We start from the raw sequence: 21985 nt of genomic DNA on the forward strand, positions 1-21985 counted from the left end.
TCAGCTTGCTGACCTGCAGGGAACTCTGCGTTCTATCATTTTCTTGCTCACATTTAGTCTCCTCGACCAGATTACAAACTGCTCAAGTAAACAGTGTCGCCAAACTATCCATTACATTCCAGAGCTTCGGTCACTGCCAACGGGTCCCTGAAGACCTGGCAGTCGCAGCTGCCAAAAGAAAGGTAACCAGCATCAGGGTGTGGAAACCAAGAGTAAACATATCATACCCTCGCCCGGAGTGGTGGTTTGGCTGCAGCTGGGATAACGTCCATGGTTTTGGCTGCTAGTGCCTCAAGACTGACATCAGGAAGCTGTGGGCAAGCAGCTCACTTTTTCAAATGGGTGGAACTGTTTTCCTGAGAACAGGATGAACACAGGGGGATTCCGGAGTGCGGCAAGGTGCGGGCAGGGTAGGGGTACAATGTCACCTCCAAAACCTTCCCATAGGGCATGGCTGTAGGCTCGTCCCTCCAAGTCAGAACATTAAAGCAAGGGCGCCTGGGTGGCTCAGTCGTTAAGCGTCTGCCTTCGGCTCAGGTCATGATCCTGGAGTCCCGGGATGGAGTCCCGCATTGGGCTCCCTGCTCGGCAGGGAGTCTGCTTCTCCCTCTGACCCTCCCCACTCTCATGCTCTCTCTCTCTCATTCTCTCTCTCAAATAAATAAATAAAATCTTTAAAAAAAAAAAAAAAAGAACATTAAAGCAAGCCGGGAGCATCCTTCCTGGACAGTCTTAAAACAAAATACTGCTTGGAATGCTGAACACACCCTGCCGAAAAGCAGGGGACACGAACAGGACAAAAATAATCAGACAGGTGCAGGAAGCTTGACCAACGCGTTCACTGTTCAATAGCCAACAGAATTCCGGCTACTTGGGAGACCTTCCTGACAGTGAGGTGATTGGGTGGAGCTGAACCCCACCTTGCCCCCCAAATCCTCCATGTGCCGTTAGGAACAACAGGTTGGGCACGGACGGGTGGGTCTCCCGCTCCCCCCCCCATCCCTCCCTCTCCCCTTTGTGCAGGACCAAGGGCGGAGCTGGGGGCAGAGGTGGAGCGCTGGGTAAGCTAAAACAAAGGGAAATAAAGAACTCAGGCACTCTGAAGTGGGAGTCACCATGTGGAATGTTCAAGAAACCAAGACGGAAGCGGTCTCACATCTTGATCTGATTTCGAGGGTGCACACCTGTATAAAAATTCACTGAGCCGCACGCATAGGATCTGTGCATTTTACTTTGATAATCTACACCTCAGTTAAAACCCAAACCAAACCACCATCAGCAACAAGCTCCCTGTGTTTGCTATCCTTTATTAAAGGGCCCCACATCCTCATGAGACCCCAGCAAAACCAGAATCCAGACAGGTCCCCCAAATATAGCAGGAAGCCTGGAAGGGGAGGGGAATGACTTGCGATCCCGCCACGCCCCACCTCCCTGGAAACAGAAGCCCACCACATACGGACAGACAGACAGACAGGGGCCCGGAAGAGAACTCGCCTCACCCCAGGTCCTCTCCCCTTTGCCCCACTTGAAAAGAAAGTCACACACTGGCTACGCAGCACCCCAGCCCCCCACCCCACCCCTAGCAGCATTTGTGGGACCGCCCCCCCCGCGAGGGGCGCCCCGAGGCAGCTCCCATCCTCTTCCTTCACTTTGGTTTGCTCCGGGCAGCTCCGTGCGCGCTTCCTTCCTCCAGCCTCCGGCCCAGCCTCTCCCACGCCGTCCAGCACCTACTCGGACCTTCTCGCCCACCTGTCGCCTCCCTGCCCCGGGCTCCTGGGGCAGCAGCGGCTCCGGGGGCTGCTCCGCTCCCGGCTCGGCTCCCCCCTGCGGCCCCCTTGCGGCCCCCCGCCCCCGGGCCGGGCTCACACGGCCGCCCCGCTCTCCTTGAGGTCGGGGGCCGAGCGCTGGCGCCTCATACGCGGGGGAGTGGTGTAGGGCGGGTAGCGGGGCCCCGGGGGCCGCTGCGCCGGGTACGGTTGGGGCTGCTGGGGGTAATAGTTGTGCTTTTTGGGCTGGAAGTGCTGGGGTTCGGGCTGAGCGGACCCGCCTCCCCGGGACCGGCCGCCTCCGTCCAGGGAGTTCCTGCGGGGCCGGTGGGACCTCCGGGGACTCGGGGGCCGGCGCGCGGGGGCGGCCGGAGGGGGCGCGACCTCCTCGGGGGGTTGGGGCGCCGTGGGGGCCTCCCCGGCCGCCGCCCCCGGCCACGACTCCCGGTGCTGGGGGTTGCTCTTGAAGGGGAAGCGCAGCTTGCAGTCGTGAGGGGGCACGAAGCGGGCGGGGGGCCGGCGCAGCCCCCCGCCCCGGCCCCCCGCGCCCTGCAGTCCCTGCAGCCGCAACTGCTCCTGCTTGAGCCAGCGCAGGCGACCCCGGCGGAAGGCGGGGTCCTCCTCCATGAGCCGGGACACCCGCTCCCAGCTGGACAGGGGCGGCGACGGGGGCCGCGCTGGGGCCGGGGGCGCGCGCTCGCCGGGGGCTTCCTCCTCCGCGGCCTCCGACCCCGGGGGCGCGGCCCAGGCGGCCTCCCCGGCCTCTTCGTTCTCATCCTCGTGATCCTAGGGGGGGGCGGGGGAAGAGGGCGACAGAGAAGGGCCGTGAGGAGAGCCGAGCGCTGAGCAGCCGAGGGCAGGGGGTCGCAGAGGGGCTTGGAGACAAGGGGCCTGGGACAGTGGTCTGAGCTGATCCTGGCCTGCCACTTCCTGTCGCTGTGGTCTGCGCCCTGGCCAGTAACCTCCCGGTGCCCAGATCCTCGTGTGCATGGCCACAGTACTTAGTGCACAGGGCTGGTGGAAGAATTAACCGTTAACCCCGCAAAGCGTGTAGCTCAGGGTCCGGGCGGGAGCAGGGACCCCATAATCCTGCTGACTAAATAACGTGCCCGGGGGATGGAGTAGTCAGAAGGTAAGAGAAACACCTGCAATCGTTTAAGGGGAGAGACACAGCTGATCAGTGAATGAGAAAAATACACGGTAGGGTACGTATCCTGTCCTTCCATGAAAAGTTAAGTAGAAATGCATACCTGTATCATTTAATATATATTATTTACATTAACAGAAACGTCTGTAACATAGGATATGATGTGCTTTATAGAAACGTGCACATTTGGGGGCACCTGGGTGGCTCAGTCAGTTAAGCGGCTGCCTTTGATTCAGGTCATGATCTCAGGGTCCTGGGATCGAGTCCTGCATGGGGCTCCCTGCTGGGGGCGGGGTCTGCTTCTCCCTCTCCCACTCCCCCCACTCGTGCTCTCTCTCTCAAATAGACAAATGATCTTAAAGAAAAAAAAGTGTACATTCAGGTGAAGAGCAGGGAAGGGGAGGGAGGCCGGGTGAAGGTGGCCGCCACCAGGGTCCAGGGAGGCTGTCACGGCAGTAAACACCGAAGTGGGGGGAAGGCACTCTAGGCGCAAAGGCTCGAGGCAGCAGGTGCCCAGCGAGATCCTGGACCAGCAAGGAAGCCGGGCAGGAGAAGGTAAGCCGTCAATGACCCCAGCCGTGGCTGCTGCCATGCGTCAGGGAAGGCAAGCGGGAACACGGCACAAAGCGTCTGCTGTAAGTAACCCCAGCGGCCAGCGCCCCACCTGGCGCACAGCACGCGCTCAGATGTCTGCCTGTTCAGTGAATCCGTGCAAGCCAGGGTTGAGCGATCACACGCCCCTCAAGGGCTGTTGTCGGGTTAAACGAGCGGGTGCGGGAGGAGCGCCCAGCACGGCGGTTCCCGTGGGGGTGGGGGGGCGGTCCCCCGGGACGCACGTGCACGTGAACCTGCGTCCAGCGGCAAGTTAAGAACTGTGCGCTTCCTACGGGGCTTCTCAAGCTCTGCTGTACTTCTGCGACCCCTGGGAACCGGATGCAAATGCAGATTCCTCCCCAGACTCGGACCGAGCAGGTGTGGGGTGCAGCTCAGAGATCTGCATGTGCGGTCCACGCCCTGGGGATGGCGAGGCCGGGACTCCCAGCCTACACTGAGCAAAGCGGCGTCTTTACAGGGAGCGGGGGAGGCCTGCTTGGCGGTGGGGGGAGCCCCGCCAGCCCAGGGGAGGAGCGGAAGCAGGGAGTGGAGGAGCACGCGCGGCCCGGGGCCCTCCCCACCTGGGTCAGCGGGATGACCCTCTCCATACGCAGCATGCGGTCCCTCAGGGCCTGCAGCTCGCGGTCCTTGCAGCTGTTCTGGAGCTTCACCTCCTGCAGGATCCCCGTCAGCTTGTCGATGTGCGCCCGCAGGTCCTCCACCTCCGCCCCGCGGGCCCCCTCCTCGCCGCCGCCACCTCCACTTCCGCCGCCTTCCTCCTCGCCCACCGTGTCCCAGACATCCCGGGCCACGGCCCTCCAGGCGTCCCCGGGGCCCTCGGGCTTGCCGTAGGTGCGACACAGCTCCCGCATCTTGAGCGCGGCCAGGGCCTCGATCTCTGCCCGCCCGTGGCGGAAGTCGGCCAGGGCCACCTCGTAGCAGATCTCCTTCACCGCCTGCATCTTCAGGTCGGCCATGGTGGCCCAGCGCGGGTCCTTGCCCTGCAGCCGCCGCCGCTGGGGGATCTGATAGACCCTCCGAGGGGCCCTGCGCTTGCCACTGCTGGGCAGGCCACAGCGCTTGACGATGGTCTGCACGGTGGTCGGGGGCAGCTGCTCTCGCAACGAGGAGATGAGCCGCCAGCTCTCCTCACAGGAGCGCTTGTCCGAGTCATCCCCGCTGTCCGAGTCCGCGTACTGGGGCCACAGAGAGAAGGGGCGGGGGGTCAGGACCGCGCGGAGCTGCGGAGACAGAGCACCGGAGACGCGCCCGGCGGCACCACGCGCCCGACCCCCGCCCCGCGGCGCCAAGCGCCCGACCCCCGCCCCGCGGCGCGAGGGAAGGAACAAGCCTCCCTTGCAGACACTCGCGGAGGATTTAAGGACGCCAGGCGCGTGGACAGCGGCTGGCAGACGCGACCCTCAAGCAGGAGCGGGGGCTACATGGAGTCCGCGTGGCCTGCAGAGATCAGCGCTCAGGACCAGACTACACACCAAAGACCACTCCGCTTACACGACAATCTTAAGTCAATGACAGCACAGGCCATACTCGGATACCGTAAAAACCAGAAAGGTCGAGTCCAGGAAGCCCTACTCGAGTGGGGCGGGCAGTACTCCCTGTACCCAGTCTGCCTCCCCGAGTCACTGTCCTGTCCCCTCCTAAACGCCACGGCCACCCCTTGACCCCATGCCCACTCCCCACTCTGGCTCAGCATGAACCAAAAGCACAGTCGAGCTGAAGCACCGCCAGCCTATCTCCCGCCTCTCCAGGCCCGGCGCCTCTCTGTGCAGCCCCCGCGCCCTCATCACGCCACTCTGCACGCCCTCTGCACAACCCCCCACTGCCCATCCAGTCCCTCTGTGTGTGTGTCCCCCCATGCCCTGCCCCCCAATGCAGTCCCTCTGCATCTGCACGAGTGCCCCTGGCCCTCCTGCACTCTCCGCCCCTCCTGTGCCCCCTCTGGTCCTTCTGAGCATGTGCCCCCTGCCCCACCTGCTCCCCCCCCATCCCGGCCCCCCGGTGCGTAAGCCCTATGCCCCCCCCCCGCCCCCCTCTGGTCCTTCTGCATATGCACCCCCTGCCCCTCCTGCGCCCCCCTCCGGTCCCTCTGCGCGTGCGCCCCCCACCCCCACTCCCCTGCCCAGCCCTCACCAGTCGCTGCTGCTCAAGCAGAAGATCAGCCTCCTCCTTCTCCTTCCGGTACTGATTCTCCAGGTCCTGCAGCCTGGGGTTGGGGAGGGAGGGCAGAGGAGCTGCTGGGGGCTCTGGAGCCACCTCAGTGGGGTGGCCGACAACTCGGGCTGGGGGGACGGTCCAGGGAGCACCCTCTCCCCGTACCTCTTCTCCATCTCCAGCTTGATGTCAATGCCCTGCTGTTCCAACAGTTCCTTCTGGGCGAAGTTCCAGTCGACGGGCTCGGAGGGCGGCCCGGGGGGCGGGGGCACCCCTCGCTCCCGCTCCAGCCGTGCCTGCTCCGGGTGATTGAAGCGGAAAACGTGGTTCTTGCCCATCACGATCCTATTCCCTGCAGGGGGGAGCAGAGAAAGGTGGGCGCGCTCCCCCACAGCAGCGAGCCCATCCCCATGCCCACAGGTCCAGGGCCCTGCCCACGAGCCCAGGAGCCCCGACACCATCTCTCCCACCAGCCCAAGTCAGGGCAGTCAGTCCCCTGCTGATCCTCGTCCCTGATGGCCAAAGGGACTCGGGGGAGCCTGGCACCCTCTTCCTGCTTCCCCAGGCCCACAAGAGACCTCAAGAGCCGAGTCCCTCATCTCCCCTTCCTGGCCCCTTCCTCCGTCACATCCCCACACTGGCTCTGGCATCCCCCTCCCCTACCTGACTTCAGCACCAGGGGCTCGGTCACCAGTCTCCCGTTGACGTAGGTCTCGGCTCCTTTACAAGGCTCCAAGGTGACCACCACTGCCAGAGGGAGAGAGGAAAGGGGGCCCTTAGACCCTGGGGGAGGGAGTGATGGTCACAGACGCCCATCTTGCAGTACCCCCAAGACACATGCATGCACCCCCAGGCCCACCCCCAGTACCTGTCAGGGGTGCCACGGCCCCTCTGGTGGCAGCACAGGAAAGGAAGAGCAGAAGGAAGGTTAGAGCCCCAGCTACAATTCCAGAAGCCTCTGCAGGGGCTCCCTGCTGCCCCCCCCATCCTCCCCAGCAGGGGCTCAGCAAAGCCGTCTCTCTCCGAGGGCTGGGTCTCCCGTGTCCGGCAGGCTGCGACTTCTGCCCCCCCAGACGCACACTCCTTCCTTTCCCGCGAGCGCTGGCCCAGCCCGGGCTCCTGCTGCAGCCCCAGCCCACTGCGGTCAGACTGTCCCCCTGCCTGCCCTTCTCAAGCCACAGACAAGACAGAGCCAAGCCGACTCAGACGTCTACCGAGGTGCTCCTCAGTCCCTAAACCCCCCGGAGCCTGCTGCTCGCTGGACACGGGGCACGGGGCAGCTCCCCGCCCTCCAGGAGCGGCGCCCCACTGTCACGGACCCTGGGCAGCTCCTGAGCAGGGGGCTGCTGGGCAAGCTGTCTGACCTCCGTGGCTTCTATAAGCCGCCATGAGGAAGTCCTTCCTTACAGAACACTTGAAAGGCTCAAAGAAAGCACTAGGTGAACCGAGTTCCCGTGGCCACGGCAAGTAACAGACCAAGCAGGATGGACGTGACGTGAGGCCGCGGGAGAGAAAAGCACAGAACGCAGCTTCAGGGGGGGGGGGGGGGGGGAGAGGGGGGGGGGGGGGGGGGACCTCGGGGCGCAAGCTCGAAGGCAGGTTCGCATCCATCACCGGGTCACCTCGAGGGCCGGGCAGGAGGAAGGCGATGGCAGAGGGGAGGGCGGGGGTGGCCGTGGGGTACCGGTCTCCCCCCCCCGTCCCACCACGACCCCAAATTCATTCACTCACTCCGCAAGTACTCTGCCCCCCTACCACGTGCCAGGCGCTATCGTAGGTCCTGGAAATACCCTGGAAATAAAGCCCCAAGTCCCGGCTCTCACAGAGCTGACTTAGCTGGTCAGACCAGACAAGTCAACCAGTAGATAATCGAGCGGCAGCGCAGGGACGGGCCTGAGGGAGGGAAGCAGGGCCTGGCGGGGAGAGGGCTTTGCTCCCGCCCGGCCAGGGTGGCCTTGTCCCTGTCCGTCCACAAGCCCACAGCCCTCTGTACTGAGGCAGAGCTGAGAGCAGCCCCCGAGCCGGCCACAGGGCGTGCGGACCCACACCTGGACCCACACCTGCCGGCGTCGGGCTGCATGCTCTCGGGCGAATGCCCCAAGCCCCCGAGCCTCGGTTCCCTCCCCTGGGGGCTGCGTGAGAACAGGCGGCAGCATGAGCCGGAGGGTCGCTATTCTTCGCCGTCCACAGCCCTGCTGTGCTGCCCAGTCCGCTCTGCGGGCCTCCCATCTCCAATCTGCTGCATGCGACCAAACCCTTTCTGCCCCCTCCCTCTGGGGCCCAGAATCCGCGGCTGCCTTCACGGCCGAGGAACCGTTCAGGCCTGCCTGTCTCCCCAGACACGCTCTGCGCTCCGGGGGGGAGGCTCGCTCTGCAGGCCCTGTGTGGTTTTGGCTGTCCCCTGGCACGTGGCTTGAGGTGACCGCAGAACAGGAACTCGGCAGAAGCCCCCAGGGCTGACCTGACCCGAGCTGGCAGCCCGCTGCGTTCAGCCACCGACCCGAACCCCACCAAAGTGCGCCAGGCGTGCGTCCACCTCAGCGGCAAGCCACACGACGGGGCCTTCCCCGATCTTACAAACGTGCTGACCACCAGTGCCCCATCTCCCCGTCCCCCCCTTCCGCCTCTGAGGCCCGTGCGTAGGCTCAGCCGAGGGAGCACGCCCATGGACAGCGCCCTGCCTTCCCGCCCTGCGCGCTTCCCAGGGCTCGACTCCACTGGGGCCTGAGTAAACCCAAATTGTTCCATTTCTTAAAACAGTGACTGAGAGGCGCCTGGGTGGCTCAGTCGTTAAGCGTCTGCCTTCCGCTCAGGTCATGATCCCGGGGTCCTGGGATCGAGCCCCGCATCGGGCTCCCTGCTCCGCGGGAAGCCTGCTTCTCCCTCTCCCACTCCCCCTGCTTGTGTTCCCTCTCTAGTTGTGTCTCTCTCTGTCAAATAAATACATAAAATCTTTAAAAAAAAACAAACAAAAAACCAGTGACTGAACTGGAACAAAACGGTGACCTCAACACACAGCCTGGGGGCGCCTGGACGGCACAGTCGGTTAAGCCTCCGACTCTCAATCTCAGCTGAGGTCGTATCTCAGGGTCGTGCGATCGAGCCCCACGTCGGGCTCCGCGCTTGGCAGAGTCTGCTCGAGGCCCCCTCCCTCTGCCCCTCCCCCCGCACTTGCACGCATGTGCGTACACAACACTCACTCTCTCTCAAAAAAAATATTACGTTAAAAAAAACCAAAAACGACCCCGAACTGCACAAGTATCGTTTTGTCGCTGTATCACAGAGACTACCACCTTCGCCGTTAGGTCTCGTGATTCCTAAATGCTTTCGCTACTTTGGCCAAATTAGGGCTAAAAATCCCCGAGAGTCTCGGAACCAGAGGGATATGGGGGCCGGAAGCCTCTGTGGTCTGGATACAAGCGGGTTTTGCAGAGATAAACTCCGATTCCCACCAAAACAAACCCAGCTTTTCACGGGAAATGACCAGGGCGCTATTTGAGGCTAAAAATCTAGGCAGAGGGTAGGACCTCCTCCTCACCAACCCGCCCCCCGCACGCATGCCCCGGTGCTGTGGGTCGGCCTCGGGGACACCGCCCCCCCTGCCCACCGTGGCGGACCGCGTTCCCAGGGCAGGCGCAGACAGCTAGAGCTTCACCTGAGCGCGAAGCCCTGCTGAGGCCAGGGACACGGCTGCGCTCCCAGGCTGCAGACCCCCGCCGGCTTCTGCATCCAGCGTGGGACGGGACTGCGTTCAGTGGCCACGCCACTCACCCCTCAAACGTTACCTTCTCCATCCGGCTGCGGGATGCTCCGGAACACACAGTGCTGCTCCCGAATGAACTGCCCGGTCAGCTTGATGTCCACGTCTACCTGGCCGACCCTGGGTTCGGAAGCAATGGCCGACCTTTTCTGAGCACGGGCCAGACACTGGCCAAGCCCCTTCCCAGCGCAAGTTCACCCAACGCCGTAAGCCGGTTATTCCCACCTCACGGATCAGGGAGCGGAGGCTCAGAAGAGTAACCGGCCCAAGGTCACACAGCCCCGCGCTAGTGAGGCTGGGATCCGAGCCCAGACCTGCCTGACTCGGGAGCCCGCGTCTGACTCCCCGTGTTACACAACGTGGGGAAAGGGAGCCTGCAGCGGGCGGGCTCCCCCAGCCCGAGGGCTCCCTCCTAGCCCCGGATCGTCACCCAGCACAGCTACACGTGCTCGTGGTGGGAGAAGGGGCACCCTCACCCCTTCGGCTCCGGGAGGCGACCTTGGACGCCCCGAGCCCCAGGGTATCGCTGGCGTTAGCTGGCAAAGCCACCGCCCTGCAAGCACTGCTCCCCACCGTGAAGGGGGGGCCTCACTGCACCGAAGGATGCCAAGGGCTACGGACGTGGGAGTCTGAGTTTCCCGCCGCTCCTCTGCCCCGGTAATTCGGGGAGCTATCCCTACAAGCCAGGCTGGTCCCCAGAGGCGTCTCACCCACCCCAAAGTGGTGAGTGGAGGGGACGGCTGATGCGCGGCCAGGTTCACAACTTCTCAGGAAGCCAGAGGGCGAACTGGGCCGTGCGGGCAGGGGGGTCTCCAGGAAGGTCACCGGAAAAGGGGGTCACTGGCGCGGCCGTTTGTCTGCAGCCACACCCCCCGGGGAGAGGTTGCCCCACAGACGGGGGTACACGCTACCTGGTGATGCCATCTTTGATGTGGTAGAGCAGACATTCCGACATGAGGGGGTCTTCGTTCAGGTTCACCAGGTGGGGGGTCTGAGGGAGGAGGGGAGGGGTCAGGGGCGTCGGGGGGTGTCCGCCCTGCCGGCCGCATCCCCCCGTCAGGGAGCTCTCCCACCCCCCCGAGCCCCACTTACACACCTCTCCACACACACAGGGGTCTACAGACCCACCCTACCCGTCCGGCCCCCTGACGGCCCCAAGTCTCCGGGCAGGCCGACCCACCCGTGTCCCTGACGGAGACCTCAGGACGCCCCGGCCCTCGCCCCTGCTCTCCCTGTGCCCCTCTCCGTCCCCCTCCGTGCCCGTCTCATTTCCCTTCGGCATGCCTCTTGCCTCACGTGGAGAGTGCGAGCGGGCGCGGGGTGAGGGGACCCCACTTCCCACCTCTCTTTCCAGCTCGAGTTTCTTAGGGACACAGACGACTTTTATAATTGAAGAACAAGAAGCGTCAGCTCGATGCGACAGCAAAGGAAACCAACAGACCCGCTGCTCACAGCAGACTCCCCGCTCTCCCCGGCCACCGCCACCCCAGGCTGCCTCACCCGGGGCCTCCCCGACCGACCCATCCCGCACACCTGGCTGGCTGAGCAGGACGCTGTTCTGCACCGGAAACCCAGCCCGTGCCCCTCCCCAGAAGCACCCTTCCCGACTGCAGTATCTCGGCCAACACCCCCCCCCCCCCCCCGACATGGAACTCTGGGCCGCGGCCCTGACCGCCAAGCCCGGGGAAGTCTCCCTCCCTTCCGTCCGCTGCCCCTTCGGCCCTCCCCGCCCCGGGCCTGCCCCTGCCTGCACACAGCACTGCCCAGTGGGGCCCTTCTCCACCCAGACCTCTCCGGCCGGCACCCCGTGGCCATCTGACTCGAGCCTGCTTTTGATGGGGGTACCCCCGGGGCCTCCAGGTCAGGGCCCCCAGGGCAGGGCCTCAGCCCACGTATCCCAGCCCCGTCCCAGGGCCCCCCTCGCCTTCTGTGCTCCTGCCCCGTGGGCTGCAGAGTGTCCGCCCCAGAAGCAGGCCTCCTGCATCCCTGACCGCCCTCGGGAGCTGCTCCCAGGTTCCCTGGCCTGGAACAGCCTCCCTCCCGGCCCCACCCCAACCCGTCAAAATCATTCACTTCCTGTCCCTCAAAGTCTGTCTCAAATGCCACTTCCTCCACGAAGCTTCCCAAAGCCGCCCACCCGAACACGAGATGCCCTGCCCGCGTTCTGCGAGGATTTACTGCGGCCTTTCTACCTGCCAGACCCCAGGAGGTGCCGGGGACCCGCAGATGAGCCCCAGCCAGACGCTGCTGGCCCCTCAGCAGGGGAAACAGAGTCACCTTGGGGTGGAGCCCACGACACGTGGGAAACGGACGCCCCACGGAAGCTTCTGACCTTTTCACGCCCTCCCTCAGCTCCCTTGTTCATCGTCCCTTTGTCCCCAGGGAGGCGCTCACGGGAAAGAGCCGTGAAGGACGCCCGGAGCTCAGGGCGTTGGGAGGACAGCATGGCGGCTGGTCCTTGAGGACGAGGGGCAGGAGGACGGTAGAAGGAAGAGTCAGGACGAGGGCCCCGAGGTGGGAGAGCACAGGGTGGAGGGACTGGCTGGGAAACAGCCACGGTCCCGGCCTGTGGCTCTCCAGGAGCACCGTGAACAGACAGCCCACAGCGCATTGTCCGCGGTGCATACGATGCGTGTCCGTGCGTCTGCCCCAGCCCGGGCACCCAACAGTCACTACCACCCTCCTCCTGGCCCGAGAACACTCATGCCCTGCCTCACCACAGCCTCAGGCCTGCTCTGGGAACAGCAGACACGGACGGGCTCCGGAAGCAGAAAGCGATCTATCCCTCGAGAGAGGAGACACGATTTAGGGCAGTGCTTTTCCATCTTCGTTTGGCCCCGGAACCCTTTGTTCAGATGAAACTATACCTGGGAGCCTAATATGTCAGGCAGATAAAAGCAGGGAGATGCTGGGGCCAAGGCTGGGGACAGGGGACCCAGAGTCTGGCCCTGTCCACCCCCCGCAGCCCCCGGGACGGAGGTCCCAGGCCAGGTCGGAAAATCAGTGATTTAAGACGTCCTTGGGGCCGGTGGTGGGAGTCCTTGGAAGACTCTGCTCTCTCGGAGACAAACTAGCTTTTCCCGCAGGACCCGATCCCTGCCAGAGCGTTCCAGGCTGGAGCCAGCCCCACCAAACCCAGAGCCTAGCCGCTCTCTGCCCCGCAGTATGCTCGCCGTTTCCCGTGAGAACGCGTGCAGTCTCGCCACCCTGAGCAGACGCGACAGTGAGTTACCCTAACACACCGTCTTCACCAGCGAGACCAGCAAAGACCGGAAGGCAGAAGAGGGTGAAGGAACGTGGGCTCCCCTGTGGAGCTCCAGGGAGCGTAAAGGGGCACGGTTACGATCTCTGGAGGGCACTTTAGCAAAATACGCCAAAATCTTACGTGGCGACCGTTTGACCCCAAACCCCCACTTCTGGGAATTTGTTCTTGAGATGATAAACCCACCCGTAAGACCAGGCAGCGGAACGTGGCTTACGGCGTCAAAGGACGCGAGACAACCTAAGCGCCCACCGGCAGGAGGCTGGTTCAACACGATCCCATATCCGCTCGAATATTCAGACACCACGAGAAAAAACAGACGGAATGCTGACAACCCTGTCCCCTGGAGAAGCGTAGGGAGGGACCCACCGCTGGTCCAGAGACAGGCGGTGTGTGTGGACACGGGGACAAGTGTGCTTGGCTCACGCCTGTCCGCACACAGACCAGCCCTGGATGAATGCGTCAGGAATGGAAAACGGCGCAGGCCCGCGGAGGGGAAGGAAGATCTCCCTCCCACCGTACCGATCTCTCGTACCACGTGCACGTTCCCCTTACTGGACCAATTCAAAACCAAACCCAACCTAACCCGTCGCTCGTCCCCTGGCCTCAGGGGGTGGCACCCATCCTTGTGAAGCGTGACGCCCTCCAGGAAAGAAACACCCCCATCAGGGGCGCCCAGCACCCCTGCCCGGCTGCAAACCACGCGGAGAGCCATCTCTGGGCCCCCTGCCCGAGATGCAGACCACAGACGGACCTCAAGGTCCAAGTGCCCAGCCCCGGACCAGACCCCAGTCACCCCCACCATGCCCACTCACTCCCTGGCTGTGCCTCAGGCTGGGCAGGGCAGACCCCTCTCCTCTTCGGGGATCCCCGTTCGACGATGCCTGCGTGTTGTTTCCTAGACGACCCCGACCTTGAGATCGGGGGGGTCCTCCTGCCAACAACCGCCCACCTCTTCCAGGCAGCCCCGTCCGGCTCTGAGCACAGCACCCGACCAGGGCCTGTTCCGCGAGCTTCGTGCGGGGGACCAGACAGGCGAGGCTGGCCCCGCGGAAGGACCGGAAGTCCCCACTCTGCTCCAGCAGGCCTCCAGGACGCGCTCCATGACCCCCAGCCCCGCCGGCGGCCTGCGCCTGTGTCCTGACTGGCCCGTCCCTGTGCCGTGCTGGCCGGTGAAGACCGAGGGCCTCGCCTGCCTCCGGGCGAGCCTGACCACCTCCCTGTGTCCCCCGGACACGCACCCCACGGCAGGTGGGCAGGCGGCCGACAGGGCCGTGGCGCTCAGCCTGGCGCGACCCGGGTCCCGTCACCCATGTCCGGTGCGGCCTCCAAGCCGTGTCCCCGGGACGCCAGTTTCCACGCGTCTCCAGCTGGACGGACCCTCGCATCCGACAGTTCAGCGCCCGCGCCCCTGCCCTCACGGCATCTACCGATGCCTCTCAGGAACGCGTGTCTGACTGCGTGTCTGAGCAGCTAACACGCATGGGGCACAAAACCCGACACGGAAGAGCGCACAGTGAACACACGGCCATCCCAGCCCACCCCCAGGCTCCCGCGTCCCCCCCACCCCCGGGGTAACCCCTAAAGCCCGTTTCTTGGGAATCAGACGAATGCCGCGTGCACCCACATACACACATGCACCTGTTAACACGTGAACTCTGAGCAGCCCTAGAACCCCCTCCCCAGAAGGGCAGGGACCCTGGCGTACGTCCGTGGCCCCCAGAGCCCCCACCACGGGCCCCTAGCAAGACCGGCCACGGGCTGACCGCCGGGAGGCGGCGACGGGCGTGGGACAAAAGCAGGCATCGGAGTTGGGGCTCACCCCATACCCCCTGACCCTCTGCTCTAACCCTTCCAGGGTCTCCTAGGCCTCAGCGGACCCTCACTCACCTTCTTCGGAGAGAAGACGCCCACCGTTCCCCCGTCCTCCCGGACAGCCACCCCCATCTCGGCCAGCAATGCTTCTCTGGAGGTAGAAAGACAGATGGTCTTAGGGGGACCCGTGAGCTCCTTCCCTGCAGGGCCCGACCTCCCCTCCCCACCGCACCCCTCCAGAGTCCCAGCTGTCAGCCCGCCCCCCGCACCTCTCCATCCTCAGAGCTTCTGTCTTGCGTAGCTTCTCCTCCCACGTCTCATTCAGCTCGGCGATGATCTTCTCCGTCTCCTGGGGGCACATGACAAGCGGGGCTCAGGGAGGCCGGGGTCCTGCCCCCCGGGTTCCTCCTTCCTCCTGGACTCTGGCCTTGGAGAACTAGACTCCCAGCAGCTCCCAGCCTCCCTCCCCTCGCCAGCTCAAGCTGCCCACCTGCAGCCTCTCCATGGCCTCCTCAGGCCCAATCTGGGGCTCAGCACTGGGGGAGAATGAGGGCTCCAGCTCGCCGTTGTGTGCGGGGGGATGCGAGGGTGAAGCTGGGGCGGGGGGGGACGACACAGCGGGCAGGGCACCTCCGGAACTCCCCTCGTCCACCTTCGGGCCTGCCAGGGAGAAGGAGGCCACAGGAGGCTGAGAAAACGTGGAGCCCATCAGAGACGCAGAGAAGGTGTCACGGGGACCAGCCTGCAAGGACTCCGGAAGACATCCGGTCAACCTTCGCCAAGCAGAGCGCTCCCCTGCTGCGGCCTTGACACGTGGGCACCCGGTGTCTGCTTGTTCCCCTCCAGGCACGGAGGGCTCACTACTGAACAAGGCCGCGAGGGGACTCCCACCATCAGGTTCTTGGCCGCGACCTGCCGCGCGTCAAGGGTGCCTTCTGTGGGGAGCGGGACTACTGCTTTCCCTTCTGCGAGGCTCCCTCCACAGGCAGGAGGGGGGTGTCGTGTCTACCTCACCCCGCTCCTCCCAAGAACGGACCCCCCATTCTTCGCTCCCGGGCCCCTCGGCCCCCGGGACTGGATGCAGAGTCCAGCCATGATGTGGCCAGCACGGGCCATGCAGCCTCTAACCAGGGCACCATCTGGCGTTCGCGAGGCTGAACGTCCCGTTGTAGAAACCACTCCACGGCTGACTATCATCACGCTTACAGCCGGCGGGACCCGCGACAGTCCACGCCGCAAGACCGTCTGCTGAGGCAGGTGCCCCACGGCCTCTCCTACGTGATTTACTGCTTGAACCACAAACGCAGGGCTTGCCATCCTCCCCAGCTCCTTCGCTGCAGCAGTTCTCGGGGCCCCCTGAACCCTCACCCCCCCGGAGAATCCATGCTCCCGGCTCTGGAACGGCTGAAGGCCTGCGATGTACCCTCTGCGTAGCCGCGTCCGCGCCGCCAGGCACATGAAGAGCTTCGTGGTCGGCGAGCCGTCTCCGGCCTCAGGACCAGGCGCGGGCAGCCGGGGCACAAGGCGGGCAGAGGGGCGTCCCTGAGCGGCATCCCTGAGCAGCCCTCCCCTGGAGCCCTACCTCCCAGAGCCGAGGCCGACAGCCCCTGAGCCAGCAGCAGCTCCCGCAGCCGGGCCACCTCCTCCTGCAGCTCTCGGATCAGCCGGGCGTTGGGGTCCTCGTTGATGACCGCGTTACAGCGGATCTGCTTGGTGCGGTCAGCGTACCTGGAGAGGAGGGGATTTGGGTGGGTGTGGTCCGGATGCCCCTGGGTCTGCGGCCTGTCCCCTCCCTCTCCCAGACTGTTAGATACTGGGTCCGGCTGAGGCTCGGCCTGTCTCCCGGCGAGGGTCTCGAGCTGCCGGCCTCTGAGCTCCTGGCCCCTTCCCGGCCGCCCCGCTCCCGCCGGAGCCCCACCTGAGGGTGCTGAGAGTCTCCTCGTAGTTGATGTCTGCGGGGCTCAGCGCCGCGATCATGGCCGTGCGTGAGTTCCCACCTGCGAGAGGAGCGGGGAAAGCTCAGGTGAGCTAGGGCCTAAGAGCAGTCAGGCTGGGTCTCGGGGTCAGGGGTCTGACAGGGTCACCGTCCGAGATGGGGTGAAGCTACGAGTCATGGGACTCCCCACGGACGCCGGCAGTCAGACGGGACAGGTGAGGTCACGTACACCTCTGACGTCTTCAGGACAGACCAGCGAGAGGAGGACAAAGCCAGCGGTGGGCACGGGGTCAGAGAGGGCCCGTGGCTCGCCTCAGCATCAGGACATCTTCCAAGGATGTCCCCTGGGATGGGGACGGTCGGGGGGCAGTCAGGGGACAGCTGGGGGACGACTGGTGGAATTTGAGATTTTAGGAGTGGCAAGGGGATCCATCAGACGTATCAAAGGGGGGAGGGCGGCAGGGTCCGTAAAGAGAGAGAGGAGAAGCTCCTCACCCAGATTCTCCTTGAGCAGCCAGGTGAGCACAGAGTCCCTGTAAGGGATAAAATCCGACTTCCGCTTCTTTGATTGCTGAGGATGGAAGGGGAAGGGGGTCAGGATGAGCCACCCCTCTGCCCCCGCCCCATCCCAGAGCCGTTCCTCTTCCCAGCCCCCGGTCTTACCAGATCGGCCAGGGCTGAGATCACCTTCCCAAGAGTCGTCAGGGACTTATTGATGTTGGCACCTTCCTGGAAAGGGATGAGGAATATGGGCAACGGGGGCCCCCTCCCCGACTCCGCTCTGCCTCCCCCCAGCCAGAGACCGCCACCCGCAGCCCAGCACTGACCTTACCCATCCCTCCTAAGCCCCCTACCTTCAGGCGCATGCCCCGGGCCCCCGAGGAGTCAGCCCGCTCACTGCCAGCAAGGTCCACCAAACTGATCTTGCTGACCTGGGGTCGGAGGAAAGGGCAGGAGGTAACGGGGTATGGGAGGTGGGAGGGGCGGGCAGATCAGGGGGACGCCCGGCAAGGGAACGGGGTAGGTAGCCAGGGCTGGAGGAACCCCACCTTCTCTGAGTCCAGCCCGGTGAGCTGATCATGGCAGCGTTGTGTGAAGACAATGGTGAAGACAGCATGTGAGCGGCTGCTGGTCTCGTTCATGTTGGTGGCGGCCACAGTCCTGGGGGGAAGGAGCGGTCACTGCATCCGGCCTCTCACCTGCCTGGCCTGGTTCCCTCTCCCTGCGCTCCAGCCGCCGGCCTCACCGAGCCTTGTTTCCACAGTCCATGAGGTCGGCAATGTCTGCGTAGGAGGTCACGGCCAGCTTCGACAGGTCCTGCACGTAGGGGCCCAGGATGGGGTGCTCCCGGACCCGCAGAGAGCCCCGACTCTTGGGGTTCAGGAGGTCTCGCACCCGCTCACAATAGATCTCCATGTAGCTCACCTGAGCAGGAGAAGCAAATAAGAAGCGACAGGTGTCGGAGACGTACGGATAACGAAACTTGCACCCAGCTCCCAGGACGGAACGTGGGTGACGGCATGTCGCGGACACCGAGCACTCATGTCGCCCCAGGCGTGGTGCTGAGCACTTTGCCCATGCGGGCTCACTGACCCAACAGCCCTAGGAGGGGGACCGGTCACTAGCCTTTCAGGAGTGAACAAACTCAAGAGCAGGGAGATCAAATCAGCTGCCCAAAGTCTCTGTGAGTAACGGGGCAGAGCCGCGGGCAGGCCCGAGGCTGCCTGAGTCCTGAGATGCCCGTAGTCTTGTCCCTGCTGCCCCTCCCCTGCCCGGGGCCCCACCAGGATCCAGGCTCACCTCCACGGAATAGGAGAGCTGAGCACTCTCGTTCTTATTAACGCGAAAGAAAAGGTCCTCGCAGAGCTGGAAGGGGACACAGAGAAGCAGCTGTTCCCGGCGCCCCTGCTGGGCCCCGGCCCGAGTGGCTCTGTTTAACCCCCACCACAGCCCTGAGGGGGCGGGTGTTCCCATTTCACAGATGGGGAAGCAACCTCCCAGGGGTTCATGCTTGCCCAGCGTCACCAACTACCACGTGGTGAGCCAGGAAGCAAACGCCAGCACCCTGACATCAGAGCCCATGGGCAAGGCCACTGTGCGGCACGGTCAGGGAGAATTACGGTCAGCTCCCGGTTATCCACATCTGCTTTCTCTACGGTCCGCACCCTGACTACGGTAGGCATGTCTGCGGGAAGCCGCGCTCACAGACGAGGTAAAACTGCAACAAGTGGCAGCACCAGGGTTCAGACCCAGGATTCTCCGGCAGCAAGGCTCTGGCTCCAGCTTTGCTGCTTCCGGTGGGGGCAGAGACCCCTCCCCACGGGGCCCCACGTAGCTGCCCGCCCCTCCCCTCTCACATTCCCCACCAGCACAGCCTCAGAGACCCAGGTCTCTGCTCCATAGCCTGTGGGCCCTTCCTGCCCCGGGGAGCAGCTGAGCTGCTCTGCCCCAGCCGCCCCGCCAGGTCACGGGCGTGTACCTGGGGCACAATGCCCTGCTGCCCCGGCTCCTGACGCCCCATCATGGTGTACGACTTCCCAGCCCCGGTCTGCCCGTACGCAAAGATGCACACGTTGTAGCCTTCGAAGGCATGGAGCAACATCTCTTCTCCGATGTCCCGATACACCTGCTGCTGAGATGCAAACTGGGGGTCCTCGGCCTAGTGAAGCAAAGACAGAGCAGGAGCCCTACGTGACTCCGTCCTCAGGGTCTGGGTCCCAAGAGTCTTGTCCCCATCACTGCTGATCACCCAAAAGTCCCACGTGCCCTGAGCAAACCCCACGCATGGTTCTACTCTCCCGAGACAGGATCCTATACGGTCTCCTGCCAGACCTAATCACCCTGAGGGATTCTCCCTCCCTGCATCCTGGTCCCAGTCACATGCCCTAAGGGTCCTACTCACCCCCACCCTGGGGTCCTGGTCCTCCCATCCCGGTTCCTATTACCCCAAATATAAAACCTGCCCTATTTCCCAGCGATGCCCCCTCCCCAGTGCCTAAACCCCTGTTCCTCATTGCTGAGCTCTCCCTTCACCCCAGCAACCTCACCGAAGTGTGTGACCAGTACGAGTAGTCAAAGGTAAAGCTTTTGGGGGCATCTTTGCTCTGTTTGGGGTTGACGATGGCTGACGGGGCAGGAGAAGGAAAGACAGGAAGGCCAAGGTCAGGTACTCCCGACCTCTGCCCATTCCCCCCCGGTTGTGGGAATCCAGGCATCCCACTCCCCACCTCTGTCCTAGTTCATCTCTCCCCTTTAATACTCCCCACCCCCTCCAGCCACACGGCTAATTTTGGCTTCTCAGGACCCGCCCCCCCCACCAGGCTGCCTCCCCGATTGGGCAATGGAGGGCTCCAGGCCAACATTCCCCCTCCCAGGGACTGGGAACGTGGAAAGGCCAGCCTGCCCCCACCCTGCCCCCACCCTTCCGACTAGCACCTGCTCCGCACCCAGCTCAGTCCTCCTCCTGGTTCGGCCCGGCCGGCCAGGCCAGCGTGGTGGGCCCGCCTGCCCCGCCTGTGCCCAGCCAGGCCCCTGGGACTCACTCACAGGTGGTGCTGCCCTGCATGCTGACCACACACTTGGCATCCTGGCTGGTCTCACGGGCGTTGAAGGGCCGAACCCTCACGGCCACTTTCACCGAGGCACCAGCCATGGCTCCCGAGACTCTCAGCCTCCTCAGCTGAAGGACAGAGACAGAAGAGGTGGTCAGAGCCCGCTGGGGGGACCCAGACATTGCCTCGCGTCTTCTCCCAGGATCCAGCGTCTCCACCCCCTTCCCCAGCTCCCCAGCCCTCCAGGACCTAGCTCCTGGCCCTCTGGCCTTCCTCCCAAATGTCTCTCTCCTCAGCGACTCCCAGTGGTGTTCCTGCCTCTCTCCCCGGCCATATCCCAGCTCGCAGGGACCTGGGCCATCATCCCAGTTACCTGGCGTCCTGGCCCCAGACCAGGGGGGCTGTATCAGCTCTGGCTGCCACCGGCCCTCGTAGGGGAAGCCCCATCCTACCCTTGGGGCCTGGCCACGCCAGCTGGGGCTGTGGGGGAAACCCTGGTTGTGGGGGAAGAGTGGTTAGGAGGCACCTGGGGCTCCAGAGGTGGGTCGGGGTTCTGCGGCTGGAGGGCAGGGGCAGGGGGCAAGGTTAGGAGAGGGGAGGACTGCGGTCCCTCCCAAGTGGCTGAAAGCAATGTGAACCCAAGGACAGGGACCGTGATATTTTTATTCTTCGTCACTCATGAGTGTACTGGACACGCAGATAGAGAAAAGAGAGAGAGGCTGGACAGAGGACAGTTCAGAGAGAGGAACGCAGAGGCAGAGACACTGACGGTGACAGGAAGAGGAGCAGAACGACAGAAAGTCACAGACACTGAGAAAGAGAGAGATCCAAGACAGGAGGAGGCAAGACCCAGGTCATGCTATGGAGGAAACGAGGGAAGGAGAAGAGGAAGGAGACACAGAAGATCGCAGACACAGAAATCGTAGACAGGGAGGGCAGCTCTGGGGCGACAGCACAAAGTGGGAGCCCAGGACAGACAGGAGAGAAAACCCCAAACATAAAACCTGCCCTAAAATTCCCCCACAGTGCCAGCCAAGAAGTAGAAATCTAGAGCCCACAGCCTCCACACAGGGAGGAACCGCCAGTGGCAAAGTTCAAGGGCTGGAGGGACAGCCCAGGCCTGGGATCCACGGGCAGCCGGTGGGCCCCAAACCCCTCGCCCAGCCCCCAGCACTTCCTCCTCAGGATCCTGGACAATGGGCAGGGGAGGGTGGGGTCATCCTGTATCCATCACACCAACCCCCAGGGCTCCTCTGTTGGGGGCTCCCTGCAAAATACCTGTGACTTCACTGGGGGCGGGAAAGCACTGGGGTCGCCCCAAAAGGAAGCAGGCAGGTCCCAGCCCCAGCCTGGGCCAGCACTATGGCGTCCACTGCCCTGGGGAAGGTGCCAGGCTGGAGCCCAGGAATGTGGGTGCCCCAGTGCTCACACCCTGGGAGGAGAGGCTGAGCAGCCCACGCCCACGGGCAGGAGGGTGGAGGCCAGCGAAGGCACACGGGGATGCTGGGGCCCCTTCTGTGGCCCCACAGGACCAAACGGCCTGTCCTGCTGGGCCTCACCTCCGCAGCCTTCCTGGGCAGGGCACGGGAAGGGGACAGGGCTGGTGCGTCCCAGGACAGGAAGGGAGGAGCTCAGATCACAGAGGCTGTGTCAGGAAGCACAGCGCCGACCCCCCAGACCTTGCCCGGGGCAGGGGCCACGACGGGGAAACGCCGTGGTCACGCCGTCGCGGCTCATGGGGCACGGAAGAGGCTGGCGCGGCCGAGGCTCGGCCGGGGGCACCTGCCCCCAGCCCGCCCGGTGATCCCGGCGCGGACCCCGGTCCCGGCCTGTGCCGGCGGCCATGCGGACCCGGTGTTCCCTCCCGGCCGGCCGCCCGACGGCCGCCCCGGGCCTGGCACCTCTCTGCGCCTCCGCGGGACAAACAGCACATGACCCCGGCTCCCGCGGCCGGCCGGGACCCCGGCTCCCCGCCCCCCCAC

General features: G+C 64.3%; 1 protein-coding gene across 2 annotated transcripts; it reads right to left on the bottom strand.

The window, feature by feature from the left end:
• Positions 1–1014: 1014 nt before the first annotated feature.
• Positions 1015–20504, bottom strand: KIF1C (kinesin family member 1C). 2 transcript variants are annotated; one of them, XM_021694877.1, is made up of 22 exons: positions 20377–20504; positions 19999–20131; positions 19500–19576; positions 18932–19111; positions 18253–18318; positions 17699–17877; positions 17502–17613; positions 17307–17384; positions 17116–17181; positions 16948–17023; positions 16435–16513; positions 16099–16244; positions 15007–15176; positions 14786–14865; positions 14592–14667; positions 10351–10430; positions 9465–9559; positions 6343–6462; positions 5845–6031; positions 5659–5731; positions 4089–4703; positions 1015–2552 (listed from the first exon to the last, which is right to left on the bottom strand). In XM_021694877.1, the coding sequence occupies exons 2-22, from the start codon at positions 20102–20104 to the stop codon at positions 1863–1865; spliced, it is 3351 nt and encodes a 1116-aa protein (XP_021550552.1). In that variant the 5' UTR covers positions 20105–20131; positions 20377–20504; the 3' UTR covers positions 1015–1862. The 2 variants fall into 2 exon arrangements, with proteins under 2 accessions (XP_021550552.1, XP_021550553.1); XM_021694878.2 differs by having other exon boundaries at positions 1016–2552; positions 6343–6426.
• Between the last annotated feature and the right edge of the window lie 1481 nt (positions 20505–21985).

This window comes from Neomonachus schauinslandi, chromosome 15 (assembly GCF_002201575.2).
Source record: "Neomonachus schauinslandi chromosome 15, ASM220157v2, whole genome shotgun sequence".
Taxonomy (NCBI): Eukaryota; Metazoa; Chordata; class Mammalia; order Carnivora; family Phocidae; genus Neomonachus; species Neomonachus schauinslandi.